We start from the raw sequence: 22,096 nt of genomic DNA on the forward strand, positions 1-22,096 counted from the left end.
GCTATGCAAAATGAAGATAGGCCTACATTCCAGGAACAATACTTATACAATATGCACCATCATCTTTTTAACTACTTTTGTCCGTCTATCAGCTTGTGGATGAAAGGAAGAAGATGTTCCCAAGTTTATGTCCATTAGTGAACAAAATTCTCTCCTTAAACGACTTAAGCCGGTGTCACAGACAAAGATGATGGTGGAAAATTCAAATTGAATCCATACATTATGCAAGTATAGTTGAGCTATTTCAATAGTTGAGATGGATAGTTTGCAAGGCATCAAAGTTGGTGTCTTAGGGAACCTAACCACAACTGCATAAAGATTGACATTAGCTTGTGTAGGTGTAACTATTACAAAGTAATTGGTAAAATACGTGCTTAATTTTAACAAAGACTGAGAGCTTAATATAGACAAAAGAATGAACGATGTTTCCTTAGGAAACAATTGTAAAGAGTAGAAACATTCTATTCTACCTAATAAAAAACTAGCAGTTAACTACATGCTAACTAAATATTAGAAACATTTTAATATTTACAATAGATTGCAAATAGATAACCATTAAATGATAATAGATAGTAACATAAGCTATCTATTATTGTAATACCCTCCCTTAATGGTTAATCTATCCACTACACCAAACTCTCCTCTGAATTTGGTAAATTTGTTTGGGCCAAGAGGCTTGGTGAGAATGTTTGCAGTCTGGTCTGCTGTAGGAAAATACTGCAAGTCTATTGTCCCGTCTTCAACTAGTTGTCATATGTAGTGACAATGAACATCTACATGCTTGGTTCGTTTATGGAAGACTGAATTCCGTGCTAACTTGATAACATCTTTGTTATCAACAAACAAAGTAGTCGGTCCTACTGGTGACATCTGCATATCCCCAAGCATCCGACGAAGCCAAACAACTTCACAACCTGCCTTAATTGTCCTTGGTATTCAGCCTCTGTAGAGGAGAGAGAAATTGCTTGTTGCTTCTTATTGGTCCATGTGACGACACCGGATTCCAAACCGGACACATATCTAGTTGATTTTTTTATCGTTAACAAAGCCTGCCCAATCTAAATTTGTGAACCCACTGAGTCTAGGATTAGAATTCCGAGGGTAAAGAAGTCCATAATCTGTAGTGCCCTTCACATAATGAAGCACACGCTTTGTTCGCATCCAATGATCAACCTTGGGAACTGTCATAAAGCGTGAGATGTAGTTGATTGTGAAGCTGATATTAGGCCTAGTAGTAGAGAGGTAGATGAGGCTGCCTACTAGTTGCCTGTATGTAGTATCATCAACGAGAGGAGACTCAGATTTGGCTGATGATAACTTGAGACCTTTCTCCATGGGTGTAGATGTAGGCTTGCAATCCTGCATACATAATTTGTCTAACAGAGCCTTGACATATTTGGACTAAGCAATGAGTATACTTGAAGACTACTGCCAAACCTCAATACCTAGGCAATAATGCATGAGCCCAAGGTCAATCATATCAAAAGACTGGCATAAACTTTGTTTGATTCCCTGAATAAAAAATGTTGAACTGCCAATGATGATCAAATCATCCACATAAATGACCAGAAGGATGATTTCATTGTTAGTAGTCTTGATGTACAAATTTGAGTATGAAGAACTCCTGTGGAAGCCTTAATCACTAGGGTACTTATCAATTTTCATGTACCATGCCTTAGGGGCTCGCTTCAGACCATAGAGAGCTTTCACTAGTCTAAGAGGCTGGTGTTCTTTGCCAACAACCTTGAAACTAGGAGGCTGCATCATGTAGACCTCTTCTTGTAGGTCACCATTCAGGAAAACACTCTTGACTTCCATCTTATGGACCTTCTAGCCAAACTATGTTGCCATGGCTAGGACTCATTTGATTGTACTCATCTTTGTAGTAGGAGCAAAGGTCTCCTCATAATCAATGCCCCAATGCTGAGAAAAACCCTTTGCAATAAATGAGCTTTGTACTTATCCAAAGTACTGTCAAATTCTTATTTGATTTTGTAAACCCATTTGCAGCCTATGGGTTTCTTCCTTGGTGGAAGATTATAAAGGACCCAAGTGTTATTCTTTAGCAAGCTTTGGTGTTCAGATGTCATTGCCTGTTCGCACTTTGTAATTCCTTTAGCCTCAGAATACGTTTGAGGTTCAAACACATTGTGAGTGTTGGCCATGAGAGCAAAGTTAAAAGACTCTGTAGGTTTGGTCTTTTTCTGAGCAGTTCTTCCAACGATGAGCTCATCAACTAGAAAATCAATAAGTGTCTTAGCCCACCACTTAGGTCGGAGAGGAGAATGACCAACATTAGTATTAGGAGATGCTCTATGATTAGGTTCCTCATCAGAAGAATCTGGATCAAACTCAGGTGAAGCATCAACAAATTTGGGTGATCTTGCAGGAGAAGCTGGAGGTGTTTGTACAGGGATTACTAGTATAACTAGAGCTTCAGGAGCTGCTAAAGCCTTGCCATTAGGTGGACCTAATGGAAGCCAAACTCCCAAATCATGAGCCTTCATAGACTGGTCTGTTGGATCAGGAACATGAGAAACATGCATGAATGGTCCTCGTTGCTCATCAAAGATTACATCACAATTGTACAGGAGACAAGATGTCTTAGTGTCGATCAAGCGGTAGGCTTTGTGAAGAATACTGTATCTAGCAAACATGAGTTTATGAGTCTTGGTATCCAACTTGGTGCGTGGCGCATTAGGGATCCAGACAAAAACAAGAAAGTCAAAAACCTTCAGGTGATTGATTCTAGGCTTGCGACCTGACCAGGCCTCTTTTGGAGTCTTACCCTTGACTACCACTGTGGGTGATCGGTTCAAAAGATAAACTACAGTATTAATTGCATCTTCCCTAAACTCCTTCGAAATATGTTTGTGTTCGAGCATGGATTGAGCCATCTTGGTGATTGTTCTATTTCAACGTTCAACTACACTCTGATGTGGTGTGTGAGGTATGGTTAACTGGTGTTTGATGCCATGAGTATCCAAGAAGCTAGAGAATTCCTTAGAAGAAAATTCCCCCATCGTCTTACCTAAGAGTAATAATAGATTTCTTAGACTCTTTATTAACTAAAGTTTTTAACTTCTAAAATATAGTAAATACATCTAATTTCCTTTTAAGAAAATATACCCGCATTTTTCTATTGAAATCATCAACAAACAATAGAAAATAGCTGGACCCAAGAATAGGAGTGGCCATAGGGCCACAAATATTGGCATGAACAAGCTGAAGTACCTTAGAAGCTTGCCATGAATTGCCAACGGTGAAAGGTGTGTGATGTTGCTTCCCATCTTGGCATGCATCACAAACTCCAAGCTGCCGAGTCTGAATCTCTGGCAAACCGAGTACAAGCTCTTCTCGAGCAACTTGAGAGAGATAATGCACATTTGAGTGCCCATGCTGCTGATGCCAAAGTGTGCTAACATAAGATCGTTGAGCAGACATAGCTAAGTCTCGAGAATCATCAGAATCAGTAAGTCGGAAAAGACCACGATCCTCAAGACCCACTACAACAATAGACTGAGTCACCCTATTAGTGATGGTACACTGATGTGAACTAAAGTGACATCCAATTGTGGAGAGTGTCGCAACAACTGATTGACTGAGAGTAGATTTAGTTCCATCCTTGGAACGTAGTACACATTGAGGAAAATGAGATTCCTCCCAGTAGATTGAATTTGAATGTTGCCTTTTTCAACAACTGTGTATTCTTCTCTGCCATCGAAAATAATAGAATCTGAATAAGGCTGGTAGTTAGTGAATCAATCTCTGCGATGGGTGAAATGACGAGAGGCGCCTGAATCAATGTACTAGGCAGACGACTTCACATGATTTGCAGGTCTTTTAGCCATGAAGGTGTAAAAGGCAGATTTTTTTGCTCAGTGTGCTTTGCACTGTTTGCTATGGGCTGTGAACTTGATTGCTTAGATTGGACAGCTAAGCATTTCCGACATTCAACCTTCATGTGACCATACTTAAGGCAATAGTTGTATTGAATATTCTTTTTCTTGGAGCCTTCTAAAGTAGAGAACTTCTGCTGTGAATAGTGCTGAGACTTGCCTTTGTCCTTTTGAAAGGATTTAGCAGCAAAGGCTTGTTTTGTGGAGGTGGAGCTGGAATTGCTACCAAAATTTTTCTTCCATTGATCTTTCTAAAGCAGAAGTGTGCAAAGATATGCGAACTTCAAATCAACATCAGTAGAAGTGATATTGAGAGTCGATAAAATGCTCCTAGGACTTGGGGCAAACTTTTGAGGGTTATGACCACAATGTTTTCTTCCTTTATCTTGTGTCCAATGACAAACAATTGATCACGGATTTCTTGAATCCTATTCAGGTGTTCCTGGAGCAATTTCCACTCATCCATGATAATAGACAACAGAGTGTTTTTGAGAAACAAGGCTCTGCTTTTGTCTGAAGTTTAATGAAGTTTCTTGAGATGCTCCCATATCTCAACAATTGTTTTGCAGGATGGAATCTGAGAGAGCTGATCATTTGCTATGGATAATTTGAGAAGCATCAACGCCTCCCAATTATTTAGATCCCATGTATTCTGATCAGTATGAACTGCAGTTGGACGCTTTATAACTTTTAGAACAATCTGATCAGTATTTTGATATTCAAAGATTGCTAGTATTTGCTGCTTCCATGTGCCATAATTCTGACCATTGAATTTTGAGTTGCCGTTGAGTAGAATAGTAGTCAGAGATGCCATAGCACATTTTTCAGTGAAAAAGCGTGAAAATCTGTGATGGCACATAGTTCGAGGCAAAAAATGGAAGACCCACAAAAATTGAAGGGGTATCTAGAAGAGAGCTTGAAAATCCCAAAAAGGAATGTTGTCGTTTTTTGGATCTACAGACTCAAAAATTAAGGCGCAAAAATATTGGCACCCAAAAAGATTGGAGGGCACCCAGTTTAGATCTCGAAAAACCCACCAAGATTCTGTAAATTTGTTTTTTGATACCATACAAAAAAATAGGGTTTCGACCAAAAATGCACTTGGTTGCAAACCCCCCCCAAAATGACGGAAATGTGCAAAAAAGTGGTGTTTTTGTGCGCAAATCTAGTGTTGAGATTTTGAGAAATCCTAGACGTCGCCCATAGAGCATAAAAAGCCACAAAATTACTAAAAATCCCATCCAAAAGTACGGGTTTAAAACAGGTGCGGCTCCAATAGAAAAACGCAGGTGTTTTCAGTGCCAAAAATGTGCAGATCGCGGCAGGAAAAACACAACCATTTGAGGTTCGATTTTTATTAGAAATAATGACGTGATTTTAGACGGGATTTGTAGGAAAAAAAGGTTGTGATTTGCAGAGGTTTAATGGTGCAATGTTTGCAGACAAAGGCCAAGAAATACTATGAAACCCTAGCCAAAACAAATGGAAGTAGATGAAAATAATTTCGAAAATATTAGGCAAATAATTTCGAGCACGGAATTATAAACATTTTCAAAAAAACTTAAGAGTATTGGCTCTAATATCGTATTTTGAAGTAATTAGTAAAATACTTGATTAATTTAACAAAGGCCAAGAGGTCAATATATACAAAAGAATGAATGATGTTTCGTTAGGAAATGATCGTAAAGAATAGAAACATTCTATTCTAGCTAATAGAAAACTAATAGTTAACTACAGGCTAACTAAATATTAGAAACGTTCTAATATTTACAATAGATTACAAATAGATAACCATTAAATAATAACAGATAATAATAGAAGCTATCTATTATCGTAATAGTAACATGCTATTTTAACATAGCCAAATTAAACTATTATTTCAAGATGCATCTATATTCATAACAGAATGACAAGGTCAAATTAAACTATTATTTCAAGATGCATCTATATTCATAACAGAATGACAAGGTGATAGTTATAACAACTTCTTCATATGAAAGAGAAATTTGAAGAACTTATTCTGATATTGCAAATCACTTTAAAGAGAAACAATAACGGACTAATCTAAGTTCACATGATATACAATTATAACTACCATATCTATTTCATGTCCATTACTAATACAATCTTTCAAATGATAGCATAAGGAAATAACAAAACCAAGTTCCATGATTAATAATAATATGTCAATGATAAACGAAAATACAAAAAGAATCAAGCACCAGATATGAAGCAAATAACGGTTACTGTGTTCAGCAAGCCTTGGCATCTAGTAGAGAGGATAAGCATTGCCAATGGCTTAATCTCCCAACCACGAACCTTTAATTATCTCCACATAATCTCATTTGAGAAAGACCCTCCCTACCTCGCGATAAGGTTTGGGGCAGCATGGTCTTGCCACCTGAGCATCTTGGTGTTAGAGTGTCAACTAGACAACAGACGGGGTTGGGTATATCCTCCATCAACCTATTCTTTGCCTACTAGCACTCTAACCTCTAGTGATCATAGTGACAAGCATGTCACTAACCTACCTTGGCCAAGAATTTCAATGGGCTATTAATAATGCCTTATCACTTTCCGCTTGACTTGACAATAAGAGTTATATATTGGACAGCCATGAGATGACTCAGTTATTTAATACTATTATATATTACTGATCCATCTTGTTTTTACTATTGTAGATATGTTCTCTCCTCCCACCCTTTATCTCGATCATGCAACAAGTGCTGTACTTATCTTAGAGGCATATTGCCAACACCTTTGTTAAGCCAACACACTTAGACAATGTGCAGTAAAGGTACTTCAGTGTTTCAAAATATCATATCACACAAAGAAGTCATAAGAAATATATGCATGGCTGATTGTTTGCAGTATTATATTGAACAACATATGAAGTTTGAATCTATGATATCATCATTCGATCTTTCTTTTGTAGTACAAAGGAATAAGTGAAATGCATAACCTCACTGTACTTCTAGAAAGAAATACACAACCTTGTACAAGTACGATTCGCTATTTTCGTCTGGTAGACATATTTGAAAATCTGAAAGAAGTTGGACGCTATATGATTTGGCAAATCTGAAAAACCACGAATGCTTCACTCATAAAAGATAGGGGAGCTCAAATGCAAAAGTATCTACAGTGCTCGTAGTATGGCTTATGATTATTGTGAATAGAATGAATAGAAATGGTAGAGCTAATAATCTGGAAGAATACTCGCAAGGTTATGATGAGAAAGATATAAAATAGTCCACTAAGTGCATGCTCGGTTACAAGAAAGGCTGAGGTGGTGGGCATATAGCCAGACATTAGTTTCAAAAAGAATTATAATTCCATCGGCTCAAATAATTAAGCTTCATTGTTCAAATATTTGAAAAAGAAACATTTGAGAAATATAAAACCGATGAGAAAGATAGGTAATTGCTTAAAATAAAACAAATGAGCCTTTTTGCCATGGAACAATAATAATGATAATGGTTCTCCCTTCCAAATGTTTTTAAACAAAAAAATATTGGCATTATGTTACGTATGCCACCTTTATTTGTACGTACACATACATACATGTGCATAAACTTAATCATTTATTTCTTTTGTATCATTATATTGATTTATGTATATACATGTATGTGCAAGTATAGGTACTTGATATCATGTTGTCGATATACAAAGCATATAGAGAGGCTCCATAATAATCTCAAGTAAAAGGTAACAACTTGTTTTATTAATTTAATACGTAATGTTTTTCTTTAATTTATAAGTGTTATGAACTAACTGGTTAGCTCGTAGTTGTCCAAGGTACACTCTTGCTTGCCTAGTTGTTTGACCTTAGCCAAGATGGTTAGAATCCATACTTGATGGCTTGTCGGTGGACTTTTTGGTTCCCCAACCCTAGCTCCTGTTTCAACAATACTTCCCCCCCCCCTTCGTCGTGTTCTGCAAACAAGAAGAATTTCCATGATAACATACTCTTCAATATAAATCAAGGTTGCTATAACCAAAAGTCATTTTCATAATCATCATAACGACTAACCACCATTTCAAACAAGCAACTTACTTTTTTAAACTTCTTAAAATAATAAATATTAATTTTCAGTTAAATTGTAATGATGAATTTGTTGGTTCCCAAAACCACAGATTGAAAATCCAAGAGCCTGCCACTTCTCCGATAGGATTCCGCAATCAGTTCTGGCCAACGAACAAGAATCACCTTGATTCCCCTGCATTTCAGGCTCTACTACACCTAGGTGTGTAGACCTTCTCCTCGAACTTGATCACTTGGTTCAAAGCTTTTCTAAAGTGAATTTAAGCTTTGGAGTTCTCTGACTGGCAAGGTCCTTGAACTCGATTTGAAATGAAACTGGATGTTGAATGTTTTGAATTGAATGAATTGTATAAGGTTTGTTAATAATGAATTTGATACTTGTAGGAAAGAATATATAGATTTTCTGACTTCAATAATAGAAAGACCAGTGCCTCTGCTCATCCGGGCAATAGAGTTAACTTCAGTGAATTTTCATGTGCAACTTTATAATGTTCTATGCACTTATATTGCCAACAATTAAATAATCAAGATGCGACATATCAAATATTTATGCAATCTTAAATTAGTCCAAATTGAACTTTAACTCCTCTGGTGGGGAGACAAGCTGGACACAGATATGGAAACAATTTAATATTTCACAATATCTGTAATGATTGAATTTAAAATCCTAAATGACCATGTCCACTTATCTGACATTTAAATTGTATATAGAATTCTAAAAAATAATTACAAAGGATGATTCATCTGCAGTTTAAATCTTCACGCCATTTAAAAATAAACAAAAGACATTTTATTTTATTATAAAAATAAAATAATTGAATTTATATTACAAGTCATATTTAAGCCCTTATTCCTCCATACAAATAAAAATAAAAATGCTTTTTCTTGAGAATATGATAGTTCGAATCTGTCTTCTTTTTAAATAAAAGAGCTCCTATTTATATCCTACTCATTTGAGGATATGACTTTTCAAAGTCAAGAGTCATAATATTAAAATTACATAATTGCACCTTTTGAAGAGAAACTTTTGGTGCCTTTGATAGTTTGAATGATTGTAATTATCCTAATCCTTCCCTTAATAAATTAATAATCCCACGAGTTTTAAATCACAAAACCTTGGATGCAAATGGCTTCGATTGTATTTTCTCTTCCACCGCATAAATCTCCCGATGCTCCAGTGCAAAATATTTTCATTACTTTTTATATGCGGTGAGTTTCATTGCCTGTGGCTTTCAACTTTCATGGCTTTGGACGCGGTGGCTTCATTTTGGACTTCGACTTCTCTATGATTTTTTTTTCTTTATCCATGGCGTGTGATTCTTATGAAAACTCTTGACAGCACCATGGGCGACTGGTTTCAGATTTACCTGGTGGAAATCAAAAAACAAATTCTGCCGGATGACATCCCTGTGGTAGATTAACGCTTCTTTCAGCATGACCACCGTATATTCTCCTTATTGCTTAACGTTATCTTGCACGGGCTTCACAAAATCGCACTTTCATTTGTCTTAATTATGCTGAAGATGGGATTTCGCATTTTGCAGATGAGTGGAGTCTCATTGCCGTGTAACTGTAAACATAGATTGTGATTCACCTTCTTCAATGTCTGAAACAGTCAGATGCTCCTTCCACATTCACATGAATCGCTACTAAGCAATGGAGATTGTCATCATACTTGACGGCTCCTTTGTTTTGGGTGCTTCAAATGTCTTTTGCTGGGTGCAGAGTCTGCGTGTGGGTTGGGAGAAGCTCACAAAAACGTCTGGAACTATATTTCTGGAGTTAAATTGGTTCCTTAATTAGCCACGACAGACAGTACAATTTGGCTTAGAGAATGTAATCATATCCGTAGGAAAGTCTCTGTTCCAGTGTTGCTTATAGATTTAATCATGTTTATATTATGATGACTGTAATATGTAATCTCACTGCATTCTTTTAGCAATTGAACAAGTATATTGACTTCTGCTTAATACTAGGCAATCTGGAGCCAACGATACTGAAGGAGATTTGCAGGTGATATATAAAGGCAGTCTGGAGGCTTTCCATTGCAGATGTGATGACTTGTATCAGAAATGAACAAGCATCTCTTATCCCATCTCTCTCTCACTTCTTACCTTTCAGAAGATTTATAAATCAACATTTATGGCTGTAAGAACTTTCACAATTGACTGATGTAGATGTTGTGCTGGTAACTCCAGATTTGCATGTCCATATACAAAGGCTTTTCCAGTTGGCTTACGTTGAAGGTTTATCATTTCCAACTTTCTAGAGAGATCTATGTAACACTCCTGAAACTCGTGCATTTGCTGATGGAAAACCTGAATTGACTGAGCCCAGCACCAATGATTAGAACAGATGCTCTATCATCAAATATTCTTAGCACTATTATGAGATAAAATATAGGATAGAAAGCTTAGAAAAATCTCTTAAACGGAGGCCCAAAACCTTGGAAATTTAGGCTCCATCAGAACCAACATGTCATCTTCACATGAATTAAAATGAACAGCCATATTTCCATTTCACATGATCATATTATTTCACTGATTTATTAGCCAACTGACTTCACATGAATTATACAATGGTTATATGATTATTTTAAATTGGGCAAAAATTTGGGATGTAACAGTAGGTGTTGGAATCTTGAGGTGTTATTCTCTTGCAAAGAGTTCTTTGTGAGGGAAGATGTGTGAACTTGTTCAGTTGATTGTGGATAGGTAAATAATTCTCACAGCATCAGACGATAAAAATATTTTTTATTTAATATTGGAAATTTTTGAATGACTTGAAATTGTAGTGATTTTCATCAACTTATTCAATTTATAATGGTAGATTGGATATGAGAGGTTTTCTTAAAATTCAAAAAGTACAAAGGGAAAATTTACAACATAGAAAACGATTATTGGCACATGATTAGGAAGCAGCAGTTTTTTGTACCATCAGTGTGGTTTGGAGCGGGATCATCCATATGGAAGATATAAAAACTGAAATAAAAATTAACCATACTTACTAATTTCAAGGTAATGCATTTAAGTAGCATTTAATTGAAAATGAAAACAAAACCACGTAATTCAAACTGTCACAGGTTGTAAATTATGTTTTAGGATTTGGGTTGAGTTGGTTCTTTTTCCTATTAATTTCGTAAAAAAATTAGCAAGTACTTGGCCATGGATTCATACTGTTAATGATGTGTAAATGTCAGATTCCTCTAGACAGTGGACTGGGATGCTTTTGTGAAGGACCTAACGTTTCTAAAGAACCTTAGAGGATTCTTGGGAGAACTAGAAACAGTGTTAGTACCATACTGTTCTGGCTTGCATAGGGTATGGAAAATTTAGTAATAAATGGGAAGTAGTTTTCAAATTATGGTGCAACATCAAAACATCTGGTAAAAAGGCAAAGTAGTTTTTAAATCATGGTGTCAATAGAAATGATGCATTGCTGTCAAAATTTCTAATGAAAATTAATGCTACTTTATTGGATCAGTAAATCTTTATGCTATTAATTGAAATTTTATAATCTCATTGTGTTATCTTATATTATGCTTATTATGTTGCAGGTATGGGTTTTTTGTCACTTCAGTGATTACATTTGTCGCCGGGTTCTTGAGTGCAGTTTCACCAAATTATCTTGCTTTGGTTTGTACTCGTTGCTTTGTTGGCATTGGGTTAGGAGGTGGGCCTGTGCTTTCTTCATGGTTTTTAGAGTTTATCCCAGCTTGCAACAGAGGATTTTGGATGGTCATATTTCAAGCATTTTGGACTATTGGGACAATAGCAGAAGCTTCCTTAGCCTGGGTAGGATAGTGTAAAGTTTTTCTTCTTTTGTTTCGAAACATTGGAACATCTATATCGAAAATCAAATTCATATTTTTGGTTGTCTCTCTCTTTGTCCCCTTAAGAATATTTATGCACATAATTTTTTTTGTGTAAGGAATTTGATTCCCTTTGAAAATTTTGTCTATGCCAATTTTTTTCTGTAATGAGTCAGTTTCCCTTTGAATAGTTTCTTGTAGGTGTTTCACAAAAAAATACTTGGTGTATGAAATTTCTTCCTTAAAACAACTGTCATAGATATTTATTCATAAGTGGGTATGGGCAGATCTCATTATTTTCTTGTAATGATAATTTAATGCATTGAGAAATTTTTAACTACTTAGCTTCAAGGGAAATCTTTATGATAGTTATTTGTTAAATCTTTTTATTTGAAAATTGAATATGGCCCTTGAATTGGTTCTCTTCTAAGCATACAAGCTTACGTCCATCTTGAGGATTTAACAATAGTATTTTCTACCTTGTGAAGATAATAGTGTAATAAAACAACTTTAGACAAGGGAGAAGTTGTATGAACAATGTTGAGGAAGAAGGATCACTGCAAGATAAATGGCACTGCTTGTAATTCTGTGTTTTACAAATGCAATTTGATCTCTCTTGCATTTATATTGAGGATGAGGTAAGGAGAGACATGTCCCTTCGTGGGACATGCCTATTCATTATTATGTGATGAATATATTGACAATTGATTATGTAACTAAATAAATATATATTATATCTCACATTATATATATATATCTTCAATTTAGTCTCATGGGACTTATCCGACTGAAGCTACATGTAGAGGGTGGATCACCATACCTACACGCAGAGGTTGGAACAAGGGATTTCACCTCAAACTTCTATCACAGATAAGAACTCATTAACAAATTCAATCTGTTGATCTTCATCCAAGATTTCTTATTATAAATTGTCGGACTCCCTTTGAATATGATATCAATCTTTTAAGATCCTCATCCAAAGTTACCTTCGATGAAGTGTCTGACTCCCTTTGAATCTGATATCAATTTTTTTTTTTTGATAAGAACATCTCTGGAGAGAAAGGAAAAGATCAAACCAAATAGCTCTTATAGTACACATAGAAATACAAATAAAAGAGAGACTACAATGAGTAGATAAATGTAATACTTAAAGATAATAAATACTTATCTGTACATCAACATCCTTGATTGTCCTTGTCATCGCTAATGTGTTCATTTTATGTGTCATGTTCCCTTTTTGGAGGTAATTTGATTTAATTAACTTAATTAATTAAGTTGTCCAAAATAATGAATATTTTATGAGGATGACTAATTAATTATTTTAATTAAATAAATAAGTGGTATTAAGTTAATTATTTATAAAGCTATCAAATAAACAAATATTAAAATCTAACTTTATATTTAATTAATTTAATAAAGTGACTTGAATTATAAAATATTTTATAAAGTCACTTAATAAATAAAATAATGTTCTAGAAGTTTCTGGAGAAAGTGGAGAAAAAAGAATAAATAGGCATCCTAGGCTTCATTCTCAGTAGGCAGATTTGATGACGTTGTTGTTGTTGTTTCACTTTGTGGAGCCTAGGGTTTCTGCAGCTTACTTCTTTGTCATAGGAAACGAAAACTTCCTATTGATAGCAATTTTGAGGGTGTGAAATATCACTTGAATTATTGCAGCTGGGAGGAAGATACTTCAGTCTTCTATTTGTGCTATATTGAGAAAAAATATTTGAGTACAAAAAGCAGTCCGAAAAAGCAATCCGAAAAAAGTAGTCCGAAAAAAGTAGTTCGAAAAAGCAATCCAAAAAAACAATCAGAAAAACAGATGCGAAAAAGTAAAGCAAAAGAATAGATCCGAAAAGCAAAGCGGAAAAACAGCATTGGTGAAAATTATTACAGCCATCTACAATTAGGTTCCTTTGGATATTTCATGCATTTTTCTTATCATTTAGATGCATATTAGAAAGTAAGGCTGTAGGTGAAAGTTTGTAACAGATTTAAGCATTATTCTTGCGGATGTAAGCCAAGAGTCTTGGCCATTTCATACTAGCATTGTAGTTGACATTTTATGTGCAATAAAGGAGACATAAGTTGCTGGTTTGATATAGTGTAATTGAATATGTATTTATCATTCATGATCAACTTATTAGTTTGCATGCCAATTGTTTGACAAAATGTCAATTGGCTGTAGATTCTCTTTTTGGGCATAAATATTGTTATAATTCTGCATACCAAGTGTTTGTATTAATGCCACTTGGCTATAAGTGCATTAATGCCATCATAGGTTGCATCCAAAGTGTTTGTCATAATTATTATTTTTTGTAACCGCATATTGCAAGTAGTTTTTAGTTACATATATGCATTGAATATTGTCAAAATAAGTTGCACATTCATGTTAGGTCATTGTGTAGTCAATTTTGAGTCTTCTTGCAAAAGATTCTCATTGGTGCAAATTGAAGAAATTCATTAAAGCAAGCTGAAATACTATATCAGTCATATGACCCTTGCATGTGAGTTGTTTGATGAAATTTCTTGAGCCTTTATCAACATTTTGACATCAGATTTGAGCAGGGACATTACATTATGACTTTATCTAAATTACTGGTGCCACTTTTAGATGTATTATTAGTAGTAAGGTATTCCAATTCTCTTCCATGTATCACGATACTATTTCTCCTCCTTGTACTTGGGTATGGGCTTATTCATTCATTTAAATATCCTTTGTTCCAAAGGACGCCATCGATAGCTTTGATAAGGAAACTTATTATAACGTGGGCTCTCTTCCTTATATAATTTCCATATGCAAACTGATACTACAAATACATAGATTAGTACGTTTTGGTCAACTGCTTGTAATGAATATTGTTATTAGATCGCTGCTTCATATGCTGAGTATTCATCCCATTTTCCATTTCCTCTACGTTCAAATGCTATTGTTGGTTTGTATTTAGCAATCACAAAATATTTGAAGTCCGCAAAGATGCACCTTCTTACTTTTATTTATATTTATATATATATCCTTGAGTGAGTGCTCTTCTCTGCAAAATTATACTCATCCATCCAATAAATAAGATGATTACTTCCTTTATCACTTCTTGTTTTGTTTAATCACTGACAACAATATTAAAGCATTGAATGGATTTGGTTCAACAGTAAATGCTCCATGATTTACTCTCTACATCTTTCTTGAATTTATCGATAATTCTGTAATAAGTTTTCAATGTCCTTTATTGCTGACTGAGATTCAAAATATAGAATTATTTTCTCCTCTTATAGACAGATAATTTTCACATGTTTAGGTACCAATGAAACCAAATGAATGCAAACCCCATTTCAAAATTTTGTTGTGCTGGCGAATCAGTTCTTCAAACCCGAACCCTAACTGTCAACTAAGATTGTCAACATTACTATTACTAAGTATCGATTAGTACAAACCGACAGTCATAATTAATAGCACTTGAAGATGTAATGATTACCTCTGAGACATCAAGCATTATATGAGACAAATTAGTGATCAATTAAGGATTGTCTAGTGAAGCAAAGCAATGGAATCACCAATTAATAATGATGAACAACATTTATGAATAATACTGATGATGAATAGAGGTTCTCTTAATAAGGACGATGTAATATTGACTAAGTCTTCTTATGGAGTAGTAGGAATATATTATTCTGATCTTGAGCTATGGAGGGTGTCAATTATGCAATCAGATTACTCTTGACTAGTTAAAGGCAATTTATATGAAGAAGGGTCTCATCATCTTGATTCTCGACAAGTAATTGATTATGTGATCAGATTAATAATGAGTGATACTAAGCACAAAGACACAGGATGATACTTTACTAATCAGCGATCAAAGTACACCTATATTATGGAAGGATATTGCCATATTGGTGAACATCAACATATGCTATTACCGATAATGATTAGTCAAAGACTTAATAAAGTTCATAATAATGAAGTGACACCATTTTTATATGAAAAATGTATTTATGAGGTGTGAACTATTCATGGGAAGAAAAGACACATCTCTCAAAATACATCCATTCCCATCGCAGAGGGTATAAGTTTGAAGAAGAGATTATTCTTGCAATCATCATTAGACATTTATTTCTTTTTATACCAATTCTTAGTGAATCTTCTCTACAATAGCAAATGCCATTGACATTATTGGTTGCAAGTTACATACTGTAGATCAGAGATGACACCAAGGGATTGAAAGTATTTAAGATTTAATACAAAAAAAAACAATTATTATCAAGTTGTGCATTCAAATATCGATCTGAAACGACAACATATCACTTCTACTGTATCTATATATTTGTATAATCAAATTGTGTAATGTCCCCATTTTTGGCGAGATTCTGCAGTTGATTGAGTTAGTTCACCATAGCGACCCTCGTGAGCTGACAGTGAGATTTGAGGGTCTTAGTTGTGGACTTACTATATTTAGTAAGTCTAATTTGGGTAGTTGCCATATTTCGCAGTGCAGTTGATGGCGTTGGCAGTTGGTCATCACCTGCATCGGATGTGGCTATTTATTGCATGGGTTCTTTTAATAAAATATTATAGTTTCATTATTATAAAGCACTTTATTATATTTAATGTTATAAAATGATGTGTTGATGAAGCTTCTTAAGTGGAGTTATGTTTGAGAAACTAAGTGCTATTTGGGGAGTATAAATATGGGCCGCTGTACACCTTTATATCGACTAAACATCTTCTAATGTTTTAAAGAGTGCGCACTTAGCGCACCCCATGAGGAGCGCTAGGTGCAACTCTCATATTTTAAAGAGTTTGATAAGAGATAAAGCTTTTGAGGGTTTGAATGAGGTTTTTGTGTGTTTTGAGATGTTTTTGCGTTCTTGGTCATTTTTGTCGTAATTAGGATTTGTTTAAGGTTTGATTTTCAACTCTCCGAACTAATGTTTGCTTCTTTGTGCAGATAAAAAGACGTCTTCAACTTGTTGGGGTCATAACTTTTGACCCGGAGCTCGGATTTCAAAATCATTTACAGCGTTGGAAAGAAGAATTAAAAATCTAATTTCAGTCCCTAAAACATTATAATGATTCTAGTAGGTCACATGATAACTTGCAACCTTGAAGTTGATCCCAGATTAACTTTCAAGAGAGGAATTCGAAAGAATTCCTGCCGTTAAGCATCGTGCAAAATGACAGCTCAACAGAAGTGGCACTAGGAGGGTGTCATGTCCCCTTTTCAAATAATTAAAATTAATAATCTTTGCTAAGGCAGGCAGGCCCAAAAAGGTGAAGTTTTGGAAAAAGGGGATAATCTTTGGAAGCTAATGGACTAATAAATGAAGATTATTATTATAATATGTTTTATTAACCCCTCTTGGACGTGAGTTAGGGTTATGCCCTCTTTTAAGGGGTTTGGAGGCATTTTGGGCTGATTCCAGAACTTGATTTTTGCTCATTTCTTTGTTATTCTTCAGAGGCTGCCAAACCTGTGGAGAAAGAGATCCAAGAACGGGAGTTTGCAGGTTTCCAGTGAGACCCAAGAACGGGAGTTTGTAGGTTTCCAGGAAGGCTAAGGACAGGAGTTTGAAGCCATTCCATGTGCATGCTCATGCAGAGTTTGCCTTTGTGCTGAACAGTGCAGATTTGTGAGTTTTCGGGTGTATTTTTTGTAAGAGTTTGGTGTTTCCGGTTGAGTATTTCATATCAGTTTGGGTTGCTACTGTATATCAGACTTTTAGATGTTAAAATAGAGCTGAATATACATATTTGGTCGTGATTATACTTCTGTGATAGATTATTAGTGTTTTTGTGGTGTTTTCGGGCTATTCTATGTTGTTTTCGGGAGCCCGATGAGCATTGTTTTTGTCCTCCGTTTGGGAGCTATTGTGTGCATGTTATACAGATCTGGAAATGTCATTTTATAGGCTGTTATGCTGCTTAAATTTCTGTAAAAATGTCCACTTTCAGATTTAGTAATAATAGGTGAAGCTGTGAAGCTTTTGGCACTATTTCCGGCATACCCGATTTGGGTTTTTTTGAGAAAATTGGTGGACCTTTGTAATATTGGTTGTTTGATTTTAAAGATCTGATTTGAGGCTTGAAATATCAAATAAAATCATAGAAAGGGACATTTCAGTGGTATCAGAGCCATGATCTTGCCAGCCTGAGGGTTTGTAGAAGTTTGCATGTCAGTTTCAACAACTGCCCAGATCTTGCATGTCAGTTTTGACAACTACCCAGATCTTGCATGTCATAATTTATGGTTGCATGTTGCTTCTAATTAGTTGCATGTCAAAATTTATGGTCGCATGCAACTAAGTGAAAGAGAAAAAAGATATTTGCAACGAGAAAAGAATAAAGAAATTTTGATCAAACCTCCAGTTGAAAGTAAAAGTACAAAATTCAAGGAAGGGAAAAGTATGGTTGATCCAGATGAGATGGCAAAGAAATTCTTTGAAGACATCCAAAATACTCAGAAGCAAACAGTGGATAGTTTGGTAGAAACTAGAGAGGCTTTGCGAATATTGACAGAAAAACTACAAGGAGTTGCATCTATTAATGAGAAAGGGAGCATTTCAGAGGAGCCAAGAAATCTAAAATCCACACCATCTAAATCAACCAAAACTATTTTCTTGCCTGCAGATGAGCCACCAGTACCAAATCCAGCCATTAATCCTATGGAAGAGGTAACAGGTAACTTGATTACATTAAGAGCTACTTACAATGGCTTAGATGATGACTTTCGTAGTTCGGTTCCTTCTAGAGAATATGTGGATATGATGAACACTTTGATGCCTAAGAAAGAGTACAGAAAGAAGCATGACATAAGTGGAAGAGAGCTCAAAAATAAAATAAGCAAGTTTATAGCACCTACTTTTGATGGAACAAATAAAATTTCAGCTAGAGCATGGCTACAAAAATTACAGACCTTCTTCACACTTAACCTCATGAAGGAGAGTGATGCTGTTCAAATTGCAAGTCTACACTTGGAAGATGTAGCCTATGATTGGTGGTATCATGGAATGACTACTCAAGGTCATGATCAAGTAACTACATTTGATGATTTTAGTCAAACAGTGATAGATAGATTTGACCTCAAGGATGATGATTATGAGGATGTTGTGCATGATGGTGAGATACCTGGTAGAGATGAGCAGACATTGAGCATTTATGATTTTTCTAAGAGAGAGTACCAGGCACAGTTAGATGCTTCGTCACATGAGGTTGAGGCTAGTAGTACTTCACATGATTTATCCCGCCAGCTGAAGGTGAGTGAAGACAGTATTGTGACTACATTATCTCATCATGACAGGGATGTGGAGTTATTTGGTATTGGTCATATTACTCAAGTGAGGATTTTGCTTGAGTTACCAGCTGATTCTAGTTTACAGATATGGACTCGAGATTGTTATATTGGCATTTGGGATTCAGTTGACTGGAGATCTTTAACACTTTTTGGTAGCAGTGTTTGTTTGGGTGCTATCATGGATTTGATTAGCAGATTGCATGGTGTTGTCTTTTCTTGTGCTAGCAGCTTGTCTAATGTTGGTATTAGTTTTTATACACCAGTGTTGGGCTTTGTTCATATATCCAGTCGACCATACTTGCTAGAATGTGTTGATGATCTTTCATATTTGGCAGTGTGTACAGATGAGTCCCAGGATCATATTGGCATTGATGACATCCAGGAGGATGCAGTGGGCAGTTTTGAAGACTTAGTTTCTTTGGGTACAAAGGAGTTGGATAGCAGTGCTACAGTTTTTGATACTCCGTTTGTTGATATGAGCTTTGGAGTTGATTCACAGGATATGGATGGTAATACTCTAGAGACTAGTAACTTTGAGGATACTCCTTTAGACAGTGCACCAGAGGAGGTTTGTAGGAGACAGTCTAGCCAGTGCCATCATGTGTCTAATCAGTTGAGAGTTAGTGAGTGAGACATTGCTATCACTTGCCAGCATTTTGATGCTGCTCGTCAGTTGTTAGCCGTTTATGGATGGGGTTCTCCTACTAGTGATGAGCAGGGAGGCAGTTATCTTTCCTTGACAGAGTTTCACTCTTTATGGGAGGCTATCCAAATTCTGAGACAGGATTATATGCAGTTGGTAGCCGATAGAGATTGTCTTATGGAGTGGGGCAGTACAGCATACGATGCATTGTTGGCCAAGGAAGATGAGGTGAGTGAGCTTACTCAGCAGCTTGAGGTGACTTCTGAGATTCTTGAGAGTACACAGTTGGCTTTCAAGGAGTCACAGTTTCATTTGGCTAAGGTGACCATGGAGTTAGAGCGACTACAGTCTTTACCTGATTTTGTACAGTCACAAGCTGTGGTGTTTGATGATCTGAGGATGTCCATGGTCGAGATTGTCAAAGATAGTGGAGATGGGGATGCATCCATCCTTGATACTAACATTGGCATATCGGGTTCATCCCCACTAGAGTCAGGTTCAGTTGAGTTGGGTGCTGCAGTAGATTGTTGTGCTATGCCTAACATGGTGGTGACCTCTAGCACCAATGGCATGAAGACTAGAGATGCTGTATCAAAGACCATGTGTGATGTTGGTGAGTTGATAGTTGGCATGGTTCCTACTAGTAATACTACTCCCTTGGCGATGTCTTTGGAGGTAGTAGTTAGTTCCAACTTGGTTAGTGATCGATTGCAGTTAGTTACATCTGGATTGCAGTCTGAGCCACTGACTGAGATTGGTGCATTCTATCAGCATTACATTGTAAGGTATGCTCATCAATTTACCTTTGATGACCATGTTGATGAGATGATGATACAAAGATGTACTTTGGTTCCTAGTGCTTGTCATCAGTTATGGGATAGTTTAATGCCTCAAGATGAGAGTTGTGATGGGCACGACATGGCGATAGGTTCTACAGTTGACAGCTTGATAATACATGAGTTAGAGCAGGAGTTTCAGAGTGATGCTTTAGCGGATGTTGTTATTGATTCTACTCCTTTGGCTATGACATCTCCTGACTTAGCTGGTGATCAGTCACAGTGGGTTGTATCACTTGTTCATGGTGAGCTGTTGACTGAGGTTGGTTTTTTTTATCAACATTATATTGCAAGGTATGTACATCAATTAGCATTTGATCCTTGTGTTGAGGAGTTGATGGCAGGAAAATTTGGTTTGGGTTCCAATTCTTGCTGTTTATCTTGTGATGGCATTTCACTATCAGGGGTGCATGGTAGTTATGGTTATGAGACAATGGTCGGTGATCTACAGAGTTGTGTTGACTGTAGGCGTTGTATAGTGTGTGGATTCTCCATACTCGGTATAGTTTCATTCGGGAGCATTCACCATTGTTGCAGAGTTGGATTGTACATTCCGTATAGGCCAGTGGAATGCATTGATGGTATTTACTGTGTTGGTAGTCCACTTTACTTGAGTTTTGATGTTCTAAGAGTTTGTGTCTCGTGGGTTTCTGACTGTGGAAGTTGTGATTTTGGAGTTTGGTTGAGCTATAATTGTCAATTTGATTATGGATTCCTCTTGGTCATATTGCAGAGGATATTGCAGGAGCCTATGTTAATTGGTAGTAGTATAGTTCATGACTACATTTGGGATCCAGGTGGATTGATTGGTTTATTGTTTAGCCATTGCTTGAGGACAAGCAATGTTTGGGAGGGGAGGACTTGTCATGTCCCCTTTTCAAATAATTAAAAATAATAATCTTTGCTAAGGCAGGCAGGCCCAAAAAGGTGAAGTTTTGGAAAAAGGGGATAATCTTTGGAAGCTAATGGACTAATAAATGAAGATTATTATTATAATAGGTTTTATTAACCCCTCTTGGACGTGAGTTAGGGTTATGCCCTCTTTTAAGGGGTTTGGAGGCATTTTGGGCTGATTCCAGAACTTGATTTTTGCTCATTTCTTTGTTATTCTTCAGAGGCTGCCAAACCTGTGGAGAAGGAGACCCAAGAACAAGAGTTTGCAGGTTTCCAGGGAGACCCAAGAACGAGAGTTTACAAGTTTTCAGGAAGGCTAAGGACAGGAGTTTGAAGCCATTCCATGTGCATGCTCATGCAGAGTTTGCCTTTGTGCTGAACAGTGCAGATTTGTGAGTTTTCGGGTGTATTTTTTGTAAGAGTTTGGTGTTTCCGGTTGAGTATTTCATATCAGTTTGGGTTGCTGCTGTATATCAGACTTTTAGATGTTAAAATAGAGCTGAATATACATATTTGGTCATGATTATACTTCTGTGATAGATTATTAGTGTTTTTGTGGTGTTTTCGGGCTATTCTATGTTGTTTTCGGGAGCCCGATGAGCATTGTTTTTGTCCTCCGTTTGGGAGCTATTGTGTGCATGTTATACAGATCTGGAAATGTCATTTTATAGGTTGTTATGTT

The 22,096-nt window shown here is 36.1% G+C and overlaps 1 protein-coding gene across 5 annotated transcripts in view; it reads left to right on the plus strand.

The window, feature by feature from the left end:
* LOC149572902 (organic cation/carnitine transporter 7-like) overlaps positions 1-22,096 on the plus strand; it is a 153,138-nt gene that overhangs the window by 53,569 nt on the left and 77,473 nt on the right. For all 5 annotated transcript variants that reach the window (XM_089813999.1, XM_089814006.1, XM_089814005.1 and 2 more), the window contains one exon: positions 11,498-11,735. In XM_089813999.1, the coding sequence (XP_089670125.1) occupies positions 11,498-11,735 (238 nt within the window). The remainder of the gene's footprint in view (positions 1-11,497; positions 11,736-22,096) is intronic.

The sequence above is a fragment of the Cupressus sempervirens genome, chromosome 2 (genome assembly GCF_028749045.1).
Source record: "Cupressus sempervirens isolate cs-2001-9-10 chromosome 2, ASM2874904v1, whole genome shotgun sequence".
In the NCBI taxonomy this organism is placed as follows: domain Eukaryota; kingdom Viridiplantae; phylum Streptophyta; class Pinopsida; order Cupressales; family Cupressaceae; genus Cupressus; species Cupressus sempervirens.